Here is a 26,392-nt window from a genome sequence, read left to right on the forward strand (position 1 = left end):
TTATTTTTTTACAGTGTCTCTCTTAAATAGAAAAACAATAATAAAAAGTGTAATATATATATATATTTTTTTTTTTTGGTTATTTGGTAACTTTGTTTTTCGCGTTTAATGACAAATTAAGTTGGTGGCAAGAGGAGTAGACATTTCAAGTTACCCTCCATTTCCACCCATGGCTTGCTGGTTCTCTAACACTTGGTCAAAATTTATGAATCATTAATAAATGATTATTTGTTTGATATTGTAAAGAAAAAGAAAAAAAAAAACGAAAAAAGTGCCAGCAGAAATCTGTGTGTAGAGTGCCGTTAGAAAAACAAAAAATGAAGACAAGACCAAGAGTGACGACGATGGGAGGCATGAATGCGCACACCGGTGTTGTAGGTGAGGAGGTGAATAGGAATGGTGAGATGCTTGATGAGTTTGTGAGTGAGATGGACGTGGAAAACCTGAATGAGACCCTGGCGTGGTGTGGCAGGAAGCAGCAGTCTGCGATTGACTACAAGCTAGTGAATGGGAGGATGGTGAGAGTGTGTACTGCATGTGCATTGATGAGCACGTTGTGACGGACTTTGTCTCAGAACACAGTATGCTGGCGTTAGAATGTTGAATGGGAGAACAATGAAAAGATAAGCATGGTGAACCAGTGGGTGGGTCGACTAGGAAGTGCAGCAAGGATGAGAGCCAGTAAGTATGACGTGCTGCGAGAACTTTGGAAGAGCGTGGCTGTTCCGAGCATTGTGTTTGGTATGGACGTGATTGTGTGGAATGAGAATGAACTAGAGAATGTAAAAGTAGGAGAGAATAGAGTAGCAAGAATGGCACTGAATGCACCAAGGTATGCAGCGATAGAGGCTTTTTAGGGGAGACATGGGCTGGAGTACTTTGAGAGAGAGAGAGAGAGAGAGAGTAGCAGGTGGGGGAAGAAGTGTGTTAGGATGGCAGTTAAAAAAGGCTTGGAAACTAGGTGGGCTTTTCAGCGGCTTGAGGGGACGCATGTTGAGAGTGACTGGAGTATGATTGCTAGAAATGGAGAGGGTTTAGATTGGGGTGTAAGAAAGTGGAAGAGTGAGATGGAGTAGTGAAACATGTGGGACTGAGTGAATGGAAGAGTAAGATGGAACAAAAGAGTACTTTGGCGTGGTATTGGCGAGAGAAAGAGGCCCCGACGTATGCTAGGTGGTATAATGGAAGCCTGAGAGGCGATCTCTTTCGAGCGAGGGCACAGTGTATGGATGTGAATGCAGGGAGTTACAGATGGTCCGAGTCCAGCAGCGAAGTGTGCCAGACGTGTGACATGGGAGAGGATGAGACGGTGGAGCGTGTGGTGCTGGAGTGTGTGAAGTATGCCAGAGACAGGAATGAGATGATGCAAGTGGTGCTGAGGGAACTGGGGAACGTCACAGTGGAGAAGACAGGAAGGGAGTGGATGGTGTTGCTGCTGGGACTGTGTGGGGAGACGAATGGAAGGATGATTGAGGCTGTCAAAGTGTTTCTGCAGAAAATGTGGACCGCTAGATGTAGGAGTTAGTGGTGTGAAATATGGCGTCTGTTTTACGTTTGCCTTTTTTTTTTTTTTTTTTTTTTTTTTTTTTTTTTTTCTAACGGGAGTTATCAATAAAAAAAAAGAAAACTGACATGAGCAATCCCCAGGTATGAAAGATGATGCATGTTTTTCTGTTTAATATTTTTGTTTTTTTCCTGTTTTTCGTACAGGATTTGCCGTTATGAAGGCTTGATTCAGGAGTAATCCCAAGCCTCCCTAGGCGTCAAAATCAAGATTAAGTTCGAGCCACCCTGAAGAAAGAACTTTTTGGTGAGCTGTGGCGGTGTGTACAAGTGGCTTTGCCTTGCTCTCTGAGTTTTCTCTGAGTTTTGTGGTTTATGTTCTCTTGCCTGTGTGCTGAAATACCCTGAAAATGGTGATGAGCGCGTGTGGTTCATGCGAGGAGAGTGTGGCGAACAGGCAAAGGGCTGTGGCATGCGAGAGATGCATGGCCTGGTTCCATGTAGCCTGTGTGGGCATGAGGGAGGCCAACATGAAGGCGCTGGGGTTCGAGCTTCTGGTGTTCCTCTGCAGGGAATGCCTGAGCAAGAGCCTCAATGAGTGGAGGAACCAGGATGAGGAAAAAGAAGAGAGAGTGGAGCAGAGCACCCAGACAGAAAACCTGATGAAAGAGGCAGAAGCACAGACGACGAAGACTGAAGAGAGAAAAGACCAGCAAGAAGTGGTGGAAGTGGCCAGAACAGACAGACGCCCAAGGAAGAAGAGAATGGTAATCAAGAAAGCCCCAGTACGTGTCATTGGAGACAGCATGGTAAGGAAGACTCCCGACTTTGTGAGAAGGGAAATTGAGTGCACCAGCATGGGAGGTGCTAAGATCCAAGACGTCAAGAGGAAAGTCAAGGAAGAAGTGCAAGAAATGGAAGAGAGAAGCCTGCTAGTTGTCCAAGGAGGAGGCAACAACTTAGTAGAGGCAGGTGCTGAAGACACAGTAAAGGAAGTGATAGAAGCAGTGAGGGCAGCAGAAGAAAAGAAGATGTGTGTGGCTGTGGTGGGGGTCCTGCGGCGCCCTCGGGAAGGAGTGCAGTAGGAGAAGGTCAGAAGAGAAACGAACCGCAAGATATGCATGGAACTCATGAAGGTCAAGATGGAATGGATGGCAGATAAGAAGGGCAACGTGAGCTTCCTGGACATGGATGGGATCCTTGACCAGGACAAATTCTTCGGGAGAGACGGGGTCCACCTCAACCACAACGGGAATGAGAGGCTAGGACGTCGACTGGCCGAGTGGATGAGGGCGAGGCAGGTGTGTTGTGTGGACGAGGCATGACGAGGAGGACCCACTGATGTCAGCGAACATGGAAGAAAAGAGACTAGCCAGGCAAGTAAATGTGTGAAGATTGGCTGTATGAATGTGAGAGGATGGGGTGTGGGCAAGTTTGAGGATGTATGCAAGGAGCTCAGGGAGTGGAGGTTCGACTTAGTCGGGCTCACTGAGACTCACCTGAGAGATGATGTACGAATGGAGGGATGCGAGTATGTTATGACTGGAAAGGAGCGTAAGGCACAGGAAACGAGTAGAAATGGAAATGAGGAAATGAGTAGACAGTGTAGATGGCTGAGGAAAAAGAGGCATGAAAGCGATGAGGCAAAGAATGAGTATGAGAATGCATGGGCCGCGTATGTGAAGCAGCAGCGGTTCACAAGACGAATGATAATGAATGCTAAAGTGAAGAGTGAAAGGAGTATGATTCAATCTTTAAGGGAGAAAGGTATGGAAGGTGGCCGTGAATGGTACAAGTTCATGAGAGGTGAGAATATGTGAGGCAGTGTTGGCGTGGAGAGTCTAAAAGTGGAGGGTGTAGTTATAACAGAGAAGGACGGAATCAGGGAGGCAATCAAAGGGTTCTGGGAAGAAGTAGGTGGGGTAGGTGAGATGTTTAGTGTGAGAGAAGGATGTGTAACACTGGAAAGGAAGAATGCAGATGAACTGGATGAAAGAATCAGTAGGGATAAAGTGGCGAGGTGTGTGAGAAGGCAGAAGAATGGCAAGGCAGCAGGTCCAGATGATATACCCTATGAGTTCTACAAGAATGGTGGGGAGGTAGTGATAGACAGAATGACTGAGTTATTCAACCGAGTGTGTGATGAAGAGAGAGTGCCAAGAAAGTGGAATGAGAGCAGAGTGTGTCTGTTGCATAAGGGGGGATTTAAGAGTAAGAATGAGCTGAAGAACTACAGGCCAATTGCATTAGTGAGTACAATAAGTAAAGTTTTCAGTGCAGTGTTGAATGAGAGACTGTGTAAATGGATTGAGAGAGCTGGAGTGCTGGGTGAAGAACAGAATGGTTTTCGTAGGGACAGGAGAGCTGAGGACAATATGTTTGTGGTGAATGAAATGATTGAGAAGAAAAAGAAGGATGGGGGTAATTTGGATATAGAGAAAGCTTATGATAGAGTGAACAGAGAAATGCTAGGTAGAGTCTTAGAAAAGATTGGATTGAGTGCAAAGATAGTTAACATAGTGCAAAGTATGTATGTGGACACAAGAGCTAGATACAGGCTAGGAGACATAGAAACAGACTGGGTGATGAGTGAGAGAGGAGTTAGGCAGGGCTGTATATTGTCACCAACCCTTTTTAGCCTGTATACAGAGGAGCTAGCAGCCAGGATGAGAAGAATGAATGTAGGGGTAAGTGTGGGGAATGATAAAGTATGTGTGCTCCTTTATGCAGATGACGTAGTTGTTATGAGTGAATCGGCAGATGAGCTTCAAAGTTTGTTGGATGTAGTGGATGGCTATGGTAAAGACTTTGGAGTAAGGTTTAGCAGTGAGAAAAGCAAAGTAATGATTGTGAATAGGTCAGAGGATGAAAGTAATGTGGTATGGAGACTTGGAGAGAATGAGTTGAGACAGGTGCAAGAATACAAGTACTTGGGGATGTGGATGAGTCCTAGTGGGTGTGCAAAGGCAAAAAATGAAAAGATAAGTATGGTAAACCAGTGGGTAGGTCGATTGGGAAGCGCGGCAAGGATGAGAGCAAGTAAGTATGATGTGTTGAGAGAAGTGTGGAAGAGTGTGGCTGTGCCATGTATAATGTATGGTATGGATGTGATTCCATGCAATGAAAGTGAAATTGATAAGTTAGAAGTGGGCCAGAATAGAGTAGCAAGGATGGCACTGAGTGCACCGAGGTGCACAGCAGTTGAAGCCTTGAGAGGTGACATGGGATGGAGCACCTTCAGAGAAAGACTCACAAAAGCCACACTTAGGTACAAGATTAGGCTTGAGAGAATGAATGATGCAAGAATAGCAAGGAAGGTGTACCTGTGGAATGAAAGTGGAAGCAAATGGAGGAAGAGATGCATGAGAATGACCGACAGGAATGGATTGCAAGTTGTGTGGGCGATAAGAATGGCTGGGAGGAATCAAAATGAGCGTGAATGGGTGGTAACAAGAGGAGGCAGAGTGGGAGCCGAATGGGATGTGAGAAAATGGAAGAATGAGATAGACAAAGAAGTGAAATGTGTGGGACTGAATGAATGGAAGAATGAAATGGAAAGAAAGAAGACCCTGGAATGGTACAAGGAGAAAGAGGCCCCGAGGTATGAAAGGTGGTATGATGGAAGCCTGGGCGGTGATCTTCTCTTCCGAGCGAGGGCACAGTGTATGGATGTGAATGCAAGGAGTTACAGGTGGTCTGAGTCCCGCAGCAAAGTGTGCCAGATGTGTGACATGGGAGAGGATGAGACGGTGGAACATGTGGTGCTGGAGTGTGTGCAGTATGCCAGAGACAGGAATGAGATGATGCAAGTGATACTGACTGAGTTAGGGCATGATAGGAATGAAAGAGTGGAGAAGACAGGATAGGAATGGATGGTGTTGTTGCTGGGACTGTGTAGAGAGGCGAATGAAAGGATGATTGAGGCGGTGAAAGAGTTTCTGGAGAGAATGTGGCGTGCCAGGTGTATGAACAATTAGGATAAAGGATACTGTTCGTTTCTCTTTTTTTTTTTTTTTTTTTTTTCCTTCTACAGGAGTTGCCGATCCAAAGGCCTGGCTCAGGAGTGATCCTGTGCCACCTGTACCATCAAGATCAAGATCAAGATCTGGCGCCAAGTTACTTGTGAGAAAAGCAAAGTAATGATTGTGAATAGATCAGAGGATGAAAGTAATGTGGTATGGAGACTTGGAGAGAATGAGTTGAGACAGGTGCAAGAATACAAGTACTTAGGGATGTGGATGAGTCCTAGTGGGTGTGCAAAGGCAAAGAATGAAAAGATAAGTATGCTAAACCAGTGGGTAGGTCGATTGGGAAGCGCGGCAAGGATGAGAGCAAGTAAGTATGATGTGTTGAGAGAAGTGTGGAAGAGTGTGGCTGTGCCATGTATAATGTATGGTATGGATGTGATTGCATGGAATGAAAGTGAAATTGATAAGTTAGAAGTGGGCCAGAACAAAGTAGCAAGGATGGCACTGAGTGCACCGAGGTGCACAGCAGTTGAAGCCTTGAGAGGTGACATGGGATGGAGCACCTTCAGAGAAAGACTGACAAAAGCCACACTTAGGTACAAGATTAGGCTTGAGAGAATGGATGATGCAAGAATAGCAAGGAAGGTGTACCTGTGGAATGAAAGTGGAAGCAAATGGAGGAAGAGATGCATGAGAATGACAGACAGGAATGGATTGCAAGTTGTGTGGGCGATAAGAATGGCTGGGAGGAATCAAAAAGAGCGTGAATGGGTGGTAACAAGAGGAGGAAGAGTGGGAGCCGAATGGGATGTGAGAAAATGGAAGAATGAGATAGACAAAGAAGTGAAATATGTGGGACTGAATGAATGGAAGAATGAGATGGAAAGAAAGAAGACCCTGGAATGGTACAAGGAGAAAGAGGCCCCGAGGTATGAAAGGTGGTATGATGGAAGCCTGGGCGGTGATCTTCTCTTCCGAGCGAGGGCACAGTGTATGGATGTGAATGCAAGGAGTTACAGGTGGTCTGAGTCCCGCAGCAAAGTGTGCCAGATGTGTGACATGGGAGAGGATGAGACGGTGGAACATGTGGTGCTGGAGTGTGTGCAGTATGCCAGAGACAGGAATGAGATGATGCAAGTGATACTGACTGAGTTAAGGCATGATAGGAATGAAAGAGTGGAGAAGACAGGAAAGGAATGGATGGTGTTGTTGCTGGGACTGGGTAGAGAGGCCAATGAAAGGATGATTGAGGCGGTGAAAGAGTTTCTGGAGAGAATGTGGCGTGCCAGGTGTATGAACAATTAGGATAGAGGATGCTGTTCGTTTCTCTTTTTTTTTTTTCCCCTTTCTACAGGAGTTGCCGATCCAAAGGCCTGGCTCAGGAGTGATCCTGTGCCACCTGTACCATCAAGATCAAGATCAAGATTGTGTGTTTTGTTGTCTGTGTCTGTTGGAACGTCCGCGTGCTGCGTGGTGGTCAGTGGTCAGGTCACGCTGAGTGTGCGGCAGCTTGTGCCTGTGTCTGAGCTGGCCTGGGTCACCTGTGGTCACCTGTCCACTCTGTGTCTGGTGGAGGGAACAGACAAGACGTCAGCGTGGTGGTCAGTGGTCAGGTCACGCTGAGTGTGCGGCAGCTTGCGCCTGTGTCTGAGCTGGCCTGGGTCACCTGTGGTCACGTGGCGGCGCCTCCCTGGGCTCACCTGAGGGCGTGCAGGTAATGGTGGGCGGGGAACAAGTAAATGTCGGGAGGTGAGTGACTAAGGTGGTGGTCACCGTCACTGTTGTTGTGGTTTGTTTGTTTGTTTGTTTGTTTGTTGATTTCTTTTATTCCCAAGACGTGGCGGCGCCGCCTGGCTGTCTGCTGGTGCTGCCTGCCTGTGGTCTGACCATTTTGTCGCGAGTGTTTGGGCGTTGTCCTTTCTGGGGATTTCCCGGCCCATACTGAGTGAGGTTAGGTTAGGTTAGGTTTTCTGGTCAAGATTTTCCCGTCACAGTGGTGGCAGCCACGCAGGACAAGACACACACCGTCAGTTAGTGTTTTCTGCTTTCTTGTTTTATTTTTGTTATTTTGTTAATTTGTTTATTATTGTTTTATTTGTTTGTCTTGCAGGAGAACAGACGCGGTGAAAGAGCAAGGCCAGACTGGCAAGTCCTCCTGTCCATTGTGCCCCAGAGCCTCTCAGATCAGTGGCTGGCAAGTCCTCCCATCCTCTCTGCCCCAGAGCCCCTCAGGTCAGTGGCTGGGGACTCAGAACACTGCACCACTGTTGGCAACACTTGTGTCATTGTCACAAGTTATTATCTTACTCTTTGCAAGAAGTCAGTTTTTTATTTATTTATTTATTTATTTATTTATTTATTTATTTATTTATTTATTTGGATAACCTGAAGATCCACCAGCCCTGTCCTTTCTGGCCGTTCTATTGCTGCTGTGGTAGACGGTCACTGTTCTTCTCCTAGATCTATTAACAGTGGTGTTCCTCAGGGTTCTGTCCTTTCACCCACTCTCTTCCTATTATTCATCAATGATCTTTTAAACCAAACTTCTTGTCCTATCCACTCCAATGCTGATGATACCACCCTGCACTTTTCCACGTCTTTTTCTAGACTTCCAACCATTCAGGAAGTAAACAGTTCATGCAGGGAAGTCACAGACTACTGATCTCTCCAAAATTCCAGATTAGGGCAGAGCAAACTTGGTATTGTTCAATGCCACAAAAACTCAATTCCTCCATCTATCAACTCGACACAACCTTCCAGACAACTATCCCCTCTTCTTCAATGACACTCAACTGTCCCCCTCTTCTACACTGAACATCCTCGGTCTGTACTTTACTTATAATCTGAACTGGAAACTTCACATCTCATCTCTAGCAAAAACAGCTTTTAGGAAGTCAGGTGTTCTGAGATGTCTCCGCCAGTTTTTCTCACCACCCCCAGCTGCTAACTTTTTACAGGGGCCTTATCCGTCCATGTATGGAGTATGCTTCACATGTCTGGGGGGGTTCCACTCATACCGTTCTTCTAGACAGGTTGGAATCAAAAGCTTTTTGTCTCATCAACTCCTCTCCTCTAACTGACTGTCTTCAGCCTTTCTCTCATCGCCGCAGTGTTGCATCTCGTGCTGTCTTTTACAGCTATTTTCATGCTAACTGCTCTTCTGATCTTGCTAACTGCATGCTTCCCCTCCTCCCACAGCCTTGCTGCTCAACACTTTCTTCTTTCTCTCACCACTATTCTGTGCACCTCTCTAATGCAAGAGTTAACCAGTATTCTCAATCATTCATCCCTTTTCTCTGGTAATACTGGAGCTCCCTGCCTGCTTCTGTATTTCCACCTTCGTATGACTTGAATTCCTTCAAGAGGGAGGCTTCAACACACTTATCCTTATCTCTCTCTCTCTCTCTCTCTCTCTCTCTCTCTCTCTCTCTCTCTCTCTCTCTCTCTCTCTCTCTCTCTCTCTCTCTCTCTCTCTCTCTCTCTCTCTCTCTCTCTCTCTCTCTCTCTCTCTCTCTCTCTCTCTCTCTCTCTCTCTCGTACACAGACAGGCAGGAAGCCCCTCGCTGCCTGTGTGGTGATGGCCTCCTCTGTTACAGGTGCCAGGTGTATCTTGTCTGTGGAGGCTGTGTGTTAGGCTGAGGCTGAGGCAGGAAGCCCCTCGCTGCCTGTGTAGTGACGGCCTCCTCTGTTACAGGTGCAAGGTCGGTGTGCATCCTTGGTGCAGCCCCAGGGTTCCTGCAGGACCAGCCACGGCCAGGAGCAGCGTAGCAATGGAGGGTGCGAGGCCAGGCAGCAGCAGCAGCAGCAGCAGTAGTAACAGCCTGGAGCAGCAGGCAAGCCCAGGCAGGAGGACCTACACTTGTGACCACTGCGGCAAAGTGTGCTCCACCAAGGCTGCCATTGCCAGACACGTCCTCTCCCATGCCAGCAAGACAAGGCTGAGAGGCAGGAGTGGCCCCGCTGAACACACTGCCACCCACACTGGTGGCAGGAACCACAAGTGTGACCTCTGCGGGAAGACATTTGTCTGGAAGAGTCATCTTGCCTCACACATCCTCACCCACACTGGGGAGAGAAAGTTCCAGTGCCTGGAGTGTGGGAAAAGATTTACCCAGGAGAGTCATCTTAACAGACACATCCTCATCCACACTGGGGAGAGAAAGTTCCAGTGCCTGGAGTGTGGGAAAAGATTTACCCAGGAGAGTCATCTTAACACACACATCCTCACCCACACTGGGGAGAGAAAGTTCCAGTGCCTGGAGTGTGGGAAAAGATTTACCCGGAAGGGTTCCCTTAACACACACATCCTCACCCACACTGGGGAGAGAAAGTTCCAGTGCCTGGAGTGTGGGAAAAGATTTATCCACAAAAATCATCTTAACAGACACATCCTCACCCACACTGGGGAGAGAAAGTTCCAGTGCCTGGAGTGTGGTAAAAGATTTACCTGGAAGGGTTCCCTTAACATACACATCCTCACCCACACTGGGGAGAGAAAGTTTCAGTGCCTGGAGTGTGGGAAAAGATTTACCCAGAAAAGTGATCTTAACAGACACATCCTCACCCACACTGGGGAGAGAAAGTTCCAGTGCCTGGAGTGTATGAAAAAATTTACCCAGAAAAGTGATCTTAACACACACATCCTCACCCACACTGGGGAGAGAAAGTTCCAGTGCCTGGAGTGTGGGAAAAGATTTACCCGGAAGGGTTCCCTTAACACACACATCCTCACCCACACTGGGGAGAGAAAGTTCCAGTGCCTGGAGTGTGGGAAAAGATTTACCCAGAAGTGTACTCTTGACAGTCACATCCTCACCCACACTGGGGAGAGAAAGTTCCAGTGCCTGGAGTGTGGGAAAAGATTTACCCGGAAGGGTTCCCTTAACACACACATCCTCACCCACACTGGGGAGAGAAAGTTCCAGTGCCTGGAGTGTGGGAAAAGATTTACCCGGAAGGGTTCCCTTAACACACACATCCTCACCCACACTGGGGAGAGAAAGTTCCAGTGCCTGGAGTGTGGGAAAAGATTTACCCGGAAGGGTACTCTTGACAGACACATCCTCACCCACACTGGAAAGAAGAAGAGAAAACAGCCAAAATCATAGCTGTTGCAGTCCCCGGTGACTCCGGCCTCAGTAGAGCTGAAAGGCACAAAACTACAAAATATCACGACCTAAAAAGTGACCTGGGAACAACATGGTCGCCGATGGACACCGGTATAATACCAGTGGTGGTGTGGGCGACAGGGCTAATGAAGAAAACCTTGAGAGCTGCCTGGAGGCAATCCCCGGTCGCCCAAGTGCCCACGAGGTACACACAGCTGCGGTCAAGGGAACGGTCGCCACGCTGAACATAACCCTCGGATGGAATGCCGGCGCTGCTGAGGGTGTGACCACTAACACCAGGCTTGGGGCCCATTGCACTCACCAGACAACAAAACAGGAAAGTGCAGAAAACGGGGAGAGAATGTTCCCGTGCCTGCAGTGTGGGAAAAGATTTACCCACAAAGGTAATCTTAACACACACATCCTCACCCACATTGGGGCTTGTACAAACTCAGTGCACCCTGAGTGTAGGAAGACAGAAGGAAGCAGAAACAGAAGGATCTGCTCTGAACCACCCTGGAGAGAGAAACTGCAGCAGAGGATCACCCATCAAAGAGAAGAAATCTGGCAGATAACAAGCTTCCTGTAAGACCAAAACGACACAAGGAACCTCCTCAAGAAAACAGACAGAATGACAGGAAGGTGCAGCGCAAGCAACGGCCGGCCGGGCGGAAGACCGGCAGGGGCCGAGCCCCGGCCGAAGCCTTGGCACCACAGATGAGGACAAAGACAAGAAAATAAAGGCCAGAAAGATGAAGAGGCAGCTTGCAGAAAAGCCAGGGGTGGTGTGCAGACACATGGCAAAGACCTCAATAGAAGTACAAGACCCACCCGAGAAAGAAGTGGCCGAGGGATGCTGGAAGACCCCACGCAGCATCAGGCAGCCCCTGGGATACAGACCACCACGGTTAAACACACAAGTAAACAACAACAATGCCAGCTGTTCAGCTTACAGAGGAAGGTCTGCTGAGAAAGAGAGTGAGTCAATGCAGCAAGTTTGAGGCTCCAGGTGTAGACAAAGCCCCAAGTTTTGGGTCAGAAAGATTACACGAGTGCACCGTTCCGTGCACTCGTTTGTACCAGACTACAGAAAGGAAAAGAGGAGCCCCCACAATGGCTGGCCACTGGAAACACCAGCCTGCCACCAAACGCCAGCCAGACTCCACTGCCAGCCAGACACAGAGCCGTCCGCTGCCCGTCAACAACACGCAGGTGGCCGACAGAGACACCGGTGTGGAGTTTGGTCTGGTGGAGTGCTCCACATGCACCGGCAGGACTGGCAAGAAGGTAGCACCAGAAACACACACACTGGTGAACAGGACTGCATTCAACACCTTGCCATTCAACACCTTGCTCAACACTTCACATGCAGGTGTTTGGGAACACAAGAGAATGCCACACTACAACACAAAAAATGAGAAAAACAATCAAGAAAGAATTACCTTAACACCTTGAAAAAGATTCGCAGGTCAGAACTAACACCAAAAAACAAGACTACTGCCACAAACCAGCTGGCAGTACCAGTAGTGACTTGTGGGTGTGGTGTGGTGTGGTGACTGGCCACAAGACTGCTGCCACAAACCAGCTGGCAGTACCAGTAGTGACTTGTGGGTGTGGTGTGGTGTGGTGACTGGCCACAAGACTACTGCCACAAACCAGCTGGCAGTACCAGTAGTGACTTGTGGGTGTGGTGTGGTGTGGTGACTGGCCAAAAGGTTTATTCTGAAATGTAATCTTGACAAACATCCTCACCCACACTGTGGTAAGGAAGTACAGGTGTGGTGTTTGTGGCAGTGTTTCTGTAGGAAGAGTGGTGTTGCCAGACACATCCAAACACTCCTGTGGGGGTGAGGTGTTGTGGATGTGCTGGTGGTGTGTGAGGGACTTGGAGTGACTAGTGTTTGTGTGTTGTTACTTTGTACTCAAGTGTTGGAATAAACTTTTGTTGCTAGAATGCTGAGTAATGTTGTTATACAGTAAATAATGTGTGTGTGTGTGTACAAAATGGCCAATAATAGACTTACCATGACAGACAGAGTAGTGGATGACTGGAATAGACTCAGTAGTCAGGTTGTTAGTGCTGAGTCATTACAGAGTTTAAATATTAGACAAATGTATGGACAGGGATGACAGGTGGAAATAGACAGGCATGTTTTGTACAGGGACTGCCACGTGCAGGCCTGACGGCTTCCTGCACCAACCCTTGTGTTCTTGTGTGCTGCTGCTGCTGCTGCTGCTGCTGCTGCAAAATCTCTTCCTATTAATCCCTTTCTTTGCTGTGAATGCTTGTGGAGGTTTTACACATTGCTTTTAGTGCTGCGAAGTGTTGACTGTCGCTGTGAAAGGGTTGAAAGGTTAATGATCCTGGGAGGCAAAGAAAACTGCTGGTCTGTGCATCAATAGCCGTGGTGTTCTGATGGTCTGCCTTCTTCATCACTTCTCACCAAAACAAGAAAACAACAAAACTTGATTGAAAAACAAGCCACAGAGACAGGCAGAGCGGGTGGGAGTGCAGGGGAGAGGGAGAGGGAGAGAGGACGGTGTGGGAGACAAGACAGATATGGAGAGAGATGATACTTAACATTGCATCTCTTGCTATTCAAAGCTAGGTGAGTGTGTTGAAGCCTCCCTCCTGAAAGAGTTCAAGTCACCGGCAGGGGGAAACAGCAGCAGGCAGGGAGTTCAGGAGTGTGCCAGTAAAGGGGATGAGAGACTGAGAATACTGGTTAACTCTTGCATCAGGGAGGTGGACAGAATAGTGGTGAAAGATTGAGAATACTGATTAACTCTCATTCAGGAGGTGGACAGTATAGTGGTGAAAGATTGAGAATATTGGTTAACTCTTGCACCAGGGAGCTGCAGACAATAGTGGTGAAAGATTGAGAATACTGGTTAACTCTTGCATCAGAGAGGTGGACAGAATAGTGGTGAAAGATTGAGAATACTGATTAACTCTTGCATTCAGGAGGTGGACAGTATAGTGGTGAAGGATTGAGAATACAGGTTAACTCTTGCATTAGATAGGTGGACAGAGTAGTAGTGAAAAATTGAGAATACTGGTTAACTTGCACTACGGAAGTGGAGACAATAGTGCTGAAAGATTGAGAATGCTGGTTAACTTGCATTCAGAAGGTGGACAGAATAGTGGTGAAAGATTGAGAATGCTGGTTAAATCGTGCATTAGGGAGGTGGACAGAATAGTGGTGAAAGATTGAGAATACTGGTTAACTCTTGCATTAGAGAGGTGGAGGCAATAGTGGTGAAAGATTGAGAATACTTGTTAACTCTTGCATTAGGGAGGTGGACAGAATAGTGGTGAAATATTGAGAATACTGGTTAACTCTTGCATTAGGGAGGTGGACTGATAAGTGGTGAAAGACTGAGAATACTGGTTAACTATTGCATTAGGGAGGTCAACAGAATACTGGTTAAATCTTGCATCAGGGAGGTGGACAAAATAGTGGTGAAAGATTGAGAATACTGGTTAACTCTTGCATCAAGGAAGTGGACAGAATAGTGGTGAAAGATTGAGAATACTGGTTAAATCTTGCATCAGGGAGGTGGACAGAATAGTGGTGAAAGATTGAGAATACTGGTTAACTCTTGCATCAGGGAGGTGGACAGAATAGTGGTGAAAGATTGAGAATACTGGTTAACTCTTGCATCAGGGAGGTGGACAGAATAGTGGTGAAAGATTGAGAATAATGGTTAACTCTTGCATCAGGGAGGTGGACAGAATAGTGATAAAAGATTGAGAATACTGGTTAACTCTTGCATCAGAGAGGTGGACAGGATAGTGGTGGAAGATTGAGAATACTGGTTAACTCTTGCATCAGGGTGGAGACAATAGTGGTGAGAAAGTAAGGCCTCTTATCAAATTATATTGACATTTTTTTACCAAATAGTTAGGAGTATATAAAATTTCAATAAAATTGCTAGCAAGATCTGCCCCCAAGCTTGAAAGAGGCAGAGACAGCAAGGAAGTGGTTCTCAGAGTGGGGTGTGACGAATAGACTGCATCAGTAGTCAGTAGGGAGCTGTGAAAGAAGACTGCAGCAGTGTGTGGACAGAGATGGCAGGTGGAAATAGATAGGCGTGTTTTGTACAGGGACTGCCACTTGTAGGTGTGATGGCTTCCTGCTCCAGCTCTTGTGTTCTTGTGTACTACTGCTACTTGGAAGGCTCTGCAATGGTGCCACCTTAAGTCCACTGCAACACACTTGTCCTCCAATGTACGATAATGTACCAAGGTCCTTAAGAATGGCATTTATTGATTTTATGATCATTATTATTATTTATTTATTTTTTTACAGTGTCTCTCTTAAATAGAAAAACAATAATAAAAAGTGTAATATATATATTTTTTTTTTTTTGGTTATTTGGTAACTTTGTTTTTCGCGTTTAATGACAAATTAAGTTGGTGGCAAGAGGAGTAGACATTTCAAGTTACCCTCCATTTCCACCCATGGCTTGCTGGTTCTCTAACACTTGGTCAAAATTTATGAATCATTAATAAATGATTATTTGTTTGATATTGTAAAGAAAAAGAAAAAAAAAAACGAAAAAAGTGCCAGCAGAAATCTGTGTGTAGAGTGCCGTTAGAAAAACAAAAAATGAAGACAAGACCAAGAGTGACGACGATGGGAGGCATGAATGCGCACACCGGTGTTGTAGGTGAGGAGGTGAATAGGAATGGTGAGATGCTTGATGAGTTTGTGAGTGAGATGGACGTGGAAAACCTGAATGAGACCCTGGCGTGGTGTGGCAGGAAGCAGCAGTCTGCGATTGACTACAAGCTAGTGAATGGGAGGATGGTGAGAGTGTGTACTGCATGTGCATTGATGAGCACGTTGTGACGGACTTTGTCTCAGAACACTGTATGCTGGCGTTAGAATGTTGAATGGGAGAAGAATGAAAAGATAAGCATGGTGAACCAGTGGGTGGGTCGACTAGGAAGTGCAGCAAGGATGAGAGCCAGTAAGTATGACGTGCTGCGAGAACTTTGGAAGAGCGTGGCTGTTCCGAGCATTGTGTTTGGTATGGACGTGATTGTGTGGAATGAGAATGAACTAGAGAATGTAAAAGTAGGAGAGAATAGAGTAGCAAGAATGGCACTGAATGCACCAAGGTATGCAGCGATAGAGGCTTTTTAGGGGAGACATGGGCTGGAGTACTTTGAGAGAGAGAGAGAGAGAGAGAGTAGCAGGTGGGGGAAGAAGTGTGTTAGGATGGCAGTTAAAAAAGGCTTTGAAACTAGGTGGGCTTTTCAGCGGCTTGAGGGGACGCATGTTGAGAGTGACTGGAGTATGATTGCTAGAAATGGAGAGGGTTTAGATTGGGGTGTAAGAAAGTGGAAGAGTGAGATGGAGTAGTGAAACATGTGGGACTGAGTGAATGGAAGAGTAAGATGGAACAAAAGAGTACTTTGGCGTGGTATTGGCGAGAGAAAGAGGCCCCGACGTATGCTAGGTGGTATAATGGAAGCCTGAGAGGCGATCTCTTTCGAGCGAGGGCACAGTGTATGGATGTGAATGCAGGGAGTTACAGATGGTCCGAGTCCAGCAGCGAAGTGTGCCAGACGTGTGACATGGGAGAGGATGAGACGGTGGAGCGTGTGGTGCTGGAGTGTGTGAAGTATGCCAGAGACAGGAATGAGATGATGCAAGTGGTGCTGAGGGAACTGGGGAACGTCACAGTGGAGAAGACAGGAAGGGAGTGGATGGTGTTGCTGCTGGGACTGTGTGGGGAGACGAATGGAAGGATGATTGAGGCTGTCAAAGTGTTTCTGCAGAAAATGTGGACCGCTAGATGTAGGAGTTAGTGGTGTGAAATATGGCGTCTGTTTTACGTTTGCCTTTTTTTTTTTTTTTTTTCCTCTCTAACGGGAGTTATCAATAAAAAAAAAAAAAACTGACATGAGCAATCCCCAGGTATGAAAGATGATGCATGTTTTTCTGTTTAATATTTTTGTTTTTTTCCTGTTTTTCGTACAGGATTTGCCGTTATGAAGGCTTGATTCAGGAGTAATCCCAAGCCTCCCTAGGCGTCAAAATCAAGATTAAGTTCGAGCCACCCTGAAGAAAGAACTTTTTGGTGAGCTGTGGCGGTGTGTACAAGTGGCTTTGCCTTGCTCTCTGAGTTTTCTCTGAGTTTTGTGGTTTATGTTCTCTTGCCTGTGTGCTGAAATACCCTGAAAATGGTGATGAGCGCGTGTGGTTCATGCGAGGAGAGTGTGGCGAACAGGCAAAGGGCTGTGGCATGCGAGAGATGCATGGCCTGGTTCCATGTAGCCTGTGTGGGCATGAGGGAGGCCAACATGAAGGCGCTGGGGTTCGAGCTTCTGGTGTTCCTCTGCAGGGAATGCCTGAGCAAGAGCCTCAATGAGTGGAGGAACCAGGATGAGGAAAAAGAAGAGAGAGTGGAGCAGAGCACCCAGACAGAAAACCTGATGAAAGAGGCAGAAGCACAGACGACGAAGACTGAAGAGAGAAAAGACCAGCAAGAAGTGGTGGAAGTGGCCAGAACAGACAGACGCCCAAGGAAGAAGAGAATGGTAATCAAGAAAGCCCCAGTACGTGTCATTGGAGACAGCATGGTAAGGAAGACTCCCGACTTTGTGAGAAGGGAAATTGAGTGCACCAGCATGGGAGGTGCTAAGATCCAAGACGTCAAGAGGAAAGTCAAGGAAGAAGTGCAAGAAATGGAAGAGAGAAGCCTGCTAGTTGTCCAAGGAGGAGGCAACAACTTAGTAGAGGCAGGTGCTGAAGACACAGTAAAGGAAGTGATAGAAGCAGTGAGGGCAGCAGAAGAAAAGAAGATGTGTGTGGCTGTGGTGGGGGTCCTGCGGCGCCCACGGGAAGGAGTGCAGTAGGAGAAGGTCAGAAGAGAAACGAACCGCAAGATATGCATGGAACTCATGAAGGTCAAGATGGAATGGATGGCAGATAAGAAGGGCAACGTGAGCTTCCTGGACATGGATGGGATCCTTGACCAGGACAAATTCTTCGGGAGAGACGGGGTCCACCTCAACCACAACGGGAATGAGAGGCTAGGACGTCGACTGGCCGAGTGGATGAGGGCGAGGCAGGTGTGTTGTGTGGACGAGGCATGACGAGGAGGACCCACTGATGTCAGCGAACATGGAAGAAAAGAGACTAGCCAGGCAAGTAAATGTGTGAAGATTGGCTGTATGAATGTGAGAGGATGGGGTGTGGGCAAGTTTGAGGATGTATGCAAGGAGCTCAGGGAGTGGAGGTTCGACTTAGTCGGGCTCACTGAGACTCACCTGAGAGATGATGTACGAATGGAGGGATGCGAGTATGTTATGACTGGAAAGGAGCGTAAGGCACAGGAAACGAGTAGAAATGGAAATGAGGAAATGAGTAGACAGTGTAGATGGCTGAGGAAAAAGAGGCATGAAAGCGATGAGGCAAAGAATGAGTATGAGAATGCATGGGCCGCGTATGTGAAGCAGCAGCGGTTCACAAGACGAATGATAATGAATGCTAAAGTGAAGAGTGAAAGGAGTATGATTCAATCTTTAAGGGAGAAAGGTATGGAAGGTGGCCGTGAATGGTACAAGTTCATGAGAGGTGAGAATATGTGAGGCAGTGTTGGCGTGGAGAGTCTAAAAGTGGAGGGTGTAGTTATAACAGAGAAGGACGGAATCAGGGAGGCAATCAAAGGGTTCTGGGAAGAAGTAGGTGGGGTAGGTGAGATGTTTAGTGTGAGAGAAGAATGTGTAACACTGGAAAGGAAGAATGCAGATGAACTGGATGAAAGAATCAGTAGGGATAAAGTGGCGAGGTGTGTGAGAAGGCAGAAGAATGGCAAGGCAGCAGGTCCAGATGATATACCCTATGAGTTCTACAAGAATGGTGGGGAGGTAGTGATAGACAGAATGACTGAGTTATTCAACCGAGTGTGTGATGAAGAGAGAGTGCCAAGAAAGTGGAATGAGAGCAGAGTGTGTCTGTTGCATAAGGGGGGATTTAAGAGTAAGAATGAGCTGAAGAACTACAGGCCAATTGCATTAGTGAGTACAATAAGTAAAGTTTTCAGTGCAGTGTTGAATGAGAGACTGTGTAAATGGATTGAGAGAGCTGGAGTGCTGGGTGAAGAACAGAATGGTTTTCGTAGGGACAGGAGAGCTGAGGACAATATGTTTGTGGTGAATGAAATGATTGAGAAGAAAAAGAAGGATGGGGGTAATTTGGATATAGAGAAAGCTTATGATAGAGTGAACAGAGAAATGCTAGGTAGAGTCTTAGAAAAGATTGGATTGAGTGCAAAGATAGTTCACATAGTGCAAAGTATGTATGTGGACACAAGAGCTAGATACAGGCTAGGAGACATAGAAACAGACTGGGTGATGAGTGAGAGAGGAGTTAGGCAGGGCTGTATATTGTCACCAACCCTTTTTAGCCTGTATACAGAGGAGCTAGCAGCCAGGATGAGAAGAATGAATGTAGGGGTAAGTGTGGGGAATGATAAAGTATGTGTGCTCCTTTATGCAGATGACGTAGTTGTTATGAGTGAATCGGCAGATGAGCTTCAAAGTTTGTTGGATGTAGTGGATGGCTATGGTAAAGACTTTGGAGTAAGGTTTAGCAGTGAGAAAAGCAAAGTAATGATTGTGAATAGGTCAGAGGATGAAAGTAATGTGGTATGGAGACTTGGAGAGAATGAGTTGAGACAGGTGCAAGAATACAAGTACTTGGGGATGTGGATGAGTCCTAGTGGGTGTGCAAAGGCAAAAAATGAAAAGATAAGTATGGTAAACCAGTGGGTAGGTCGATTGGGAAGCGCGGCAAGGATGAGAGCAAGTAAGTATGATGTGTTGAGAGAAGTGTGGAAGAGTGTGGCTGTGCCATGTATAATGTATGGTATGGATGTGATTCCATGCAATGAAAGTGAAATTGATAAGTTAGAAGTGGGCCAGAATAGAGTAGCAAGGATGGCACTGAGTGCACCGAGGTGCACAGCAGTTGAAGCCTTGAGAGGTGACATGGGATGGAGCATCTTTAGAGAAAGACTGACAAAAGCCACACTTAGGTACAAGATTAGGTTTGAGAGAATGGATGATGCAAGAATATCAAGGAAGGTGTACCTGTGGAATGAAAGTGGAAGCAAATGGAGGAAGAGATGCATGAGAATGACCGACAGGAATGGATTGCAAGTTGTGTGGGCGATAAGAATGGCTGGGAGGAATCAAAATGAGCGTGAATGGGTGGTAACAAGAGGAGGCAGAGTGGGAGCCGAATGGGATGTGAGAAAATGGAAGAATGAGATAGACAAAGAAGTGAAATGTGTGGGACTGAATGAATGGAAGAATGAAATGGAAAGAAAGAAGACCCTGGAATGGTACAAGGAGAAAGAGGCCCCGAGGTATGAAAGGTGGTATGATGGAAGCCTGGGCGGTGATCTTCTCTTCCGAGCGAGGGCACAGTGTATGGATGTGAATGCAAGGAGTTACAGGTGGTCTGAGTCCCGCAGCAAAGTGTGCCAGATGTGTGACATGGGAGAGGATGAGACGGTGGAACATGTGGTGCTGGAGTGTGTGCAGTATGCCAGAGACAGGAATGAGATGATGCAAGTGATACTGACTGAGTTAGGGCATGATAGGAATGAAAGAGTGGAGAAGACAGGAAAGGAATGGATGGTGTTGTTGCTGGGACTGGGTAGAGAGGCCAATGAAAGGATGATTGAGGCGGTGAAAGAGTTTCTGGAGAGAATGTGGCGTGCCAGGTGTATGAACAATTAGGATAGAGGATGCTGTTCGTTTCTCTTTTTTTTTTCCCCTTTCTACAGGAGTTGCCGATCCAAAGGCCTGGCTCAGGAGTGATCCTGTGCCACCTGTACCATCAAGATCAAGATCAAGATTGTGTGTTTTGTTGTCTGTGTCTGTTGGAGCGTCCGCGTGCTGCGTGGTGGTCAGTGGTCAGGTCACGCTGAGTGTGCGGCAGCTTGCGCCTGTGTCTGAGCTGGCCTGGGTCACCTGTGGTCACCTGTCCACTCTGTGTCTGGTGGAGGGAACAGACAAGACGTCAGCGTGGTGGTCAGTGGTCAGGTCACGCTGAGTGTGCGGCAGCTTGCGCCTGTGTCTGAGCTGGCCTGGGTCACCTGTGGTCACGTGGCGGCGCCTCCCTGGGCTCACCTGAGGGCGTGCAGGTAATGGTGGGCGGGGAACAAGTAAATGTCGGGATGTGAGTGACTAAGGTGGTGGTCACCGTCACTGTTGTTGTGGTTTGTTTGTTTGTTTGTTTGTTTGTTGATTTCTTTTATTCCCAAGACGTGGCGGCGCCGCCTGGCTGTCTGCTGGTGCTGCCTGCCTGTGGTCTGACCATTTTGTCGCGAGTGTTTGGGCGTTGTCCTTTCTGGGGATTTCCCGGCCCATACTGAGTGAGGTTAGGTTAGGTTAGGTTTTCTGGGCAAGATTTTCCCGTCACAGTGGTGGCAGCCACGCAGGACAAGACACACACCGTCAGTTAGTGTTTTCTGCTTTCTTGTTTTATTTTTGTTATTTTGTTAATTTGTTTATTATTGTTTTATTTGTTTGTCTTGCAGGAGAACAGACGCGGTGAAAGAGCAAGGCCAGACTGGCAAGTCCTCCTGTCCATTGTGCCCCAGAGCCTCTCAGATCAGTGGCTGGCAAGTCCTCCCATCCTCTCTGCCCCAGAGCCCCTCAGGTCAGTGGCTGGCAAGTCCTCCCATCCTCTCTGCCCCAGAGCCCCTCAGGTCAGTGGCTGGCAAGTCCTCCCATCCTCTCTGCCCCAGAGCCCCTCAGGTCAGTGGCTGGGGACTCAGAACACTGCACCACTGTTGGCAACACTTGTGTCATTGTCACAAGTTATTATCTTACTCTTTGCAAGAAGTCAGTTTTTTATTTATTTATTTATTTATTTATTTATTTATTTATTTATTTATTTATTTATTTGGATAACCTGAAGATCCACCAGCCCAGTCTTACCACCTGAAGATCCACCAGCCCTGTCCTTTCTGGCCGTTCTATTGCTGCTGTGGTAGACGGTCACTGTTCTTCTCCTAGATCTATTAACAGTGGTGTTCCTCAGGGTTCTGTCCTGTCACCCACTCTCTTCCTATTATTCAACAATGATCTTTTAAACCAAACTTCTTGTCCTATCCACTCCAATGCTGATGATACCACCCTGCACTTTTCCACGTCTTTTTCTAGACTTCCAACCATTCAGGAAGTAAACAGTTCATGCAGGGAAGTCACAGACTACTGATCTCTCCAAAATTCCAGATTAGGGCAGAGCAAACTTGGTATTGTTCAATGCCACAAAAACTCAATTCCTCCATCTATCAACTCGACACAACCTTCCAGACAACTATCCCCTCTTCTTCAATGACACTCAACTGTCCCCCTCTTCTACACTGAACATCCTCGGTCTGTACTTTACTTATAATCTGAACTGGAAACTTCACATCTCATCTCTAGCAAAAACAGCTTTTAGGAAGTCAGGTGTTCTGAGATGTCTCCGCCAGTTTTTCTCACCACCCCCAGCTGCTAACTTTTTACAGGGGCCTTATCCGTCCATGTATGGAGTATGCTTCACATGTCTGGGGGGGGTTCCACTCATACCGTTCTTCTAGACAGGTTGGAATCAAAAGCTTTTTGTCTCATCAACTCCTCTCCTCTAACTGACTGTCTTCAGCCTTTCTCTCATCGCCGCAGTGTTGCATCTCGTGCTGTCTTTTACAGCTATTTTCATGCTAACTGCTCTTCTGATCTTGCTAACTGCATGCTTCCCCTCCTCCCACAGCCTTGCTGCTCAACACTTTCTTCTTTCTCTCACCACTATTCTGTGCACCTCTCTAATGCAAGAGTTAACCAGTATTCTCAATCATTCATCCCTTTTCTCTGGTAATACTGGAGCTCCCTGCCTGCTTCTGTATTTCCACCTTCGTATGACTTGAATTCCTTCAAGAGGGAGGCTTCAACACACTTATCCTTATCTCTCTCTCTCTCTCTCTCTCTCTCTCTCTCTCTCTCTCTCTCTCTCTCTCTCTCTCTCTCTCTCTCTCTCTCTCTCTCTCTCTCTCTCTCTCTCTCTCTCTCTCTCTCTCTCTCTCTCTCTCTCTCTCTCTCTCTCTCTCTCGTACACAGACAGGCAGGAAGCCCCTCGCTGCCTGTGTGGTGATGGCCTCCTCTGTTACAGGTGCCAGGTGTATCTTGTCTGTGGAGGCTGTGTGTTAGGCTGAGGCTGAGGCAGGAAGCCCCTCGCTGCCTGTGTAGTGACGGCCTCCTCTGTTACAGGTGCAAGGTCGGTGTGCATCCTTGGTGCAGCCCCAGGGTTCCTGCAGGACCAGCCACGGCCAGGAGCAGCGTAGCAATGGAGGGTGCGAGGCCAGGCAGCAGCAGCAGCAGCAGCAGTAGTAACAGCCTGGAGCAGCAGGCAAGCCCAGGCAGGAGGACCTACACTTGTGACCACTGCGGCAAAGTGTGCTCCACCAAGGCTGCCATTGCCAGACATGTCCTCTCCCATGCCAGCAAGACAAGGCTGAGAGGCAGGAGTGGCCCCGCTGAACACACTGCCACCCACACTGGTGGCAGGAACCACAAGTGTGACCTCTGCGGGAAGACATTTGTCTGGAAGAGTCATCTTGCCTCACACATCCTCACCCACACTGGGGAGAGAAAGTTCCAGTGCCTGGAGTGTGGGAAAAGATTTACCCAGGAGAGTCATCTTAACAGACACATCCTCATCCACACTGGGGAGAGAAAGTTCCAGTGCCTGGAGTGTGGGAAAAGATTTACCCAGGAGAGTCATCTTAACACACACATCCTCACCCACACTGGGGAGAGAAAGTTCCAGTGCCTGGAGTGTGGGAAAAGATTTACCCGGAAGGGTTCCCTTAACACACACATCCTCACCCACACTGGGGAGAGAAAGTTCCAGTGCCTGGAGTGTATGAAAAAATTTACCCAGAAAAGTGATCTTAACACACACATCCTCATCCACACTGGGGAGAGAAAGTTCCAGTGCCTGGAGTGTGGGAAAAGATTTATCAACAAAAGTAATCTTAACAAACACATCCTCATCCACACTGGGGAGAGAAAGTTCCAATGCCTGGAGTGTGGGAAAAGATTTATCCACAAAAATCATCTTAACAGACACATCCTCACCCACACTGGGGAGAGAAAGTTCCAGTGCCTGGAGTGTGGGAAAAGATTTATCCACAAAAATCATCTTAACAGACACATCCTCACCCACACTGGGGAGAGAAAGTTCCAGTGCCTGGAGTGTGGTAAAAGATTTACCCGGAAGGGTTCCCTTAACATACACATCCTCACCCACACTGGGGAGAGAAAGTTTCAGTGCCTGGAGTGTGGGAAAAGATTTACCCAGAAAAGTGATCTTAACAGACACATCCTCACCCACACTGGGGAGAGAAAGTTCCAGTGCCTGGAGTGTGGGAAAAGATTTACCCGGAAGGGTTCCCTTAACACACACATCCTCACCCACACTGGGGAGAGAAAGTTCCAGTGCCTGGAGTGTATGAAAAAATTTACCCAGAAAAGTGATCTTAACACACACATCCTCACCCACACTGGGGAGAGAAAGTTCCAGTGCCTGGAGTGTGGGAAAAGATTTACCCGGAAGGGTTCCCTTAACACACACATCCTCACCCACACTGGGGAGAGAAAGTTCCAGTGCCTGGAGTGTGGGAAAAGATTTACCCAGAAGTGTACTCTTGACAGTCACATCCTCACCCACACTGGGGAGAGAAAGTTCCAGTGCCTGGAGTGTGGGAAAAGATTTAGCCAGAAGGGTACTCTTGACAGACACATCCTCACCCACACTGGAAAGAAGAAGAGAAAACATCCAAAATCATAGCTGTTGCAGTCCCCGGTGACTCCGGCCTCAGTAGAGCTGAAAGGCACAAAACTACAAAATATCACGACCTAAAAAGTGACCTGGGAACAACATGGTCGCCGATGGACACCGGTATAATACCAGTGGTGGTGTGGGCGACAGGGCTAATGAAGAAAACCTTGAGAGCTGCCTGGAGGCAATCCCCGGTCGCCCAAGTGCCCACGAGGTACACACAGCTGCGGTCAAGGGAACGGTCGCCACGCTGAACATAACCCTCGGATGGAATGCCGGTGCTGCTGAGGGTGTGACCACTAACACCAGGCTTGGGGCCCATTGCACTCACCAGACAACAAAACAGGAAAGTGCAGAAAACGGGGAGAGAATGTTCCCGTGCCTGCAGTGTGGGAAAAGATTTACCCACAAAGGTAATCTTAACACACACATCCTCACCCACATTGGGGCTTGTACAAACTCAGTGCACCCTGAGTGTAGGAAGACAGAAGGAAGCAGAAACAGAAGGATCTGCTCTGAACCACCCTGGAGAGAGAAACTGCAGCAGAGGATCACCCATCAAAGAGAAGAAATCTGGCAGATAACAAGCTTCCTGTAAGACCAAAACGACACAAGGAACCTCCTCAAGAAAACAGACAGAATGACAGGAAGGCGCAGCGCAAGCAACGGCCGGCCGGGCGGAAGACCGGCAGGGGCCGAGCCCCGGCCGAAGCCTTGGCACCACAGATGAGGACAAAGACAAGAAAATAAAGGCCAGAAAGATGAAGAGGCAGCTTGCAGAAAAGCCAGGGGTGGTGTGCAGACACATGGCAAAGACCTCAATAGAAGTACAAGACCCACCCGAGAAAGAAGTGGCCGAGGGATGCTGGAAGACCCCACGCAGCATCAGGCAGCCCCTGGGATACAGACCACCACGGTTAAACACACAAGTAAACAACAATGCCAGCTGTTCAGCTTACACAGGAAGGTCTGCTGAGAAAGAGAGTGAGTCAATGCAGCAAGTTTGAGGCTCCAGGTGTAGACAAAGCCCCAAGTTTTGGGTCAGAAAGATTACACGAGTGCACCGTTCCGTGCACTCGTTTGTACCAGACTACAGAAAGGAAAAGAGGAGCCCCCACAATGGCTGGCCACTGGAAACACCAGCCTGCCACCAAACGCCAGCCAGACTCCACTGCCAGCCAGACACGGAGCCGTCCGCTGCCCGTCAACAACACGCAGGTGGCCGACAGAGACACCGGTGTGGAGTTTGGTCTGGTGGAGTGCTCCACATGCACCGGCAGGACTGGCAAGAAGGTAGCACCAGAAACACACACACTGGTGAACAGGACTGCATTCAACACCTTGCCATTCAACACCTTGCTCAACACTTCACATGCAAGTGTTTGGGAACACAAGAGAATGCCACACTACAACACAAAAAATGAGAAAAACAATCAAGAAAGAATTACCTTAACACCTTGAAAAAGATTCGCAGGTCAGAACTAACACCAAAAAACAAGACTACTGCCACAAACCAGCTGGCAGTACCAGTAGTGACTTGTGGGTGTGGTGTGGTGTGGTGACTGGCCACAAGACTACTGCCACAAACCAGCTGGCAGTACCAGTAGTGACTTGTGGGTGTGGTGTGGTGTGGTGACTGGCCACAAGACTACTGCCACAAACCAGCTGGCAGTACCAGTAGTGACTTGTGGGTGTGGTGTGGTGTGGTGACTGGCCAAAAGGTTTATTCTGAAATGTAATCTTGACAAACATCCTCACCCACACTGTGGTAAGGAAGTACAGGTGTGGTGTTTGTGGCAGTGTTTCTGTAGGAAGAGTGGTGTTGCCAGACACATCCAAACACTCCTGTGGGGGTGAGGTGTTGTGGATGTGCTGGTGGTGTGTGAGGGACTTGGAGTGACTAGTGTTTGTGTGTTGTTACTTTGTACTCAAGTGTTGGAATAAACTTTTGTTGCTAGAA

The 26,392-nt window shown here is 47.7% G+C and overlaps 1 protein-coding gene across 1 annotated transcript; it reads left to right on the top strand.

Moving 5' to 3' along the window:
• Positions 1-15,986: 15,986 nt before the first annotated feature.
• On the top strand, positions 15,987-26,392 carry LOC135096454 (oocyte zinc finger protein XlCOF6-like). Its single transcript, XM_063997956.1, has 4 exons — positions 15,987-16,389; positions 20,688-20,749; positions 21,146-21,267; positions 22,860-26,392. The coding sequence occupies exons 1-4, from the start codon at positions 15,987-15,989 to the stop codon at positions 24,439-24,441; spliced, it is 2,169 nt and encodes a 722-aa protein (XP_063854026.1). The 3' UTR covers positions 24,442-26,392.

Source organism: Scylla paramamosain, unplaced genomic scaffold, assembly GCF_035594125.1.
Source record: "Scylla paramamosain isolate STU-SP2022 unplaced genomic scaffold, ASM3559412v1 Contig4, whole genome shotgun sequence".
Taxonomy (NCBI): Eukaryota; Metazoa; Arthropoda; class Malacostraca; order Decapoda; family Portunidae; genus Scylla; species Scylla paramamosain.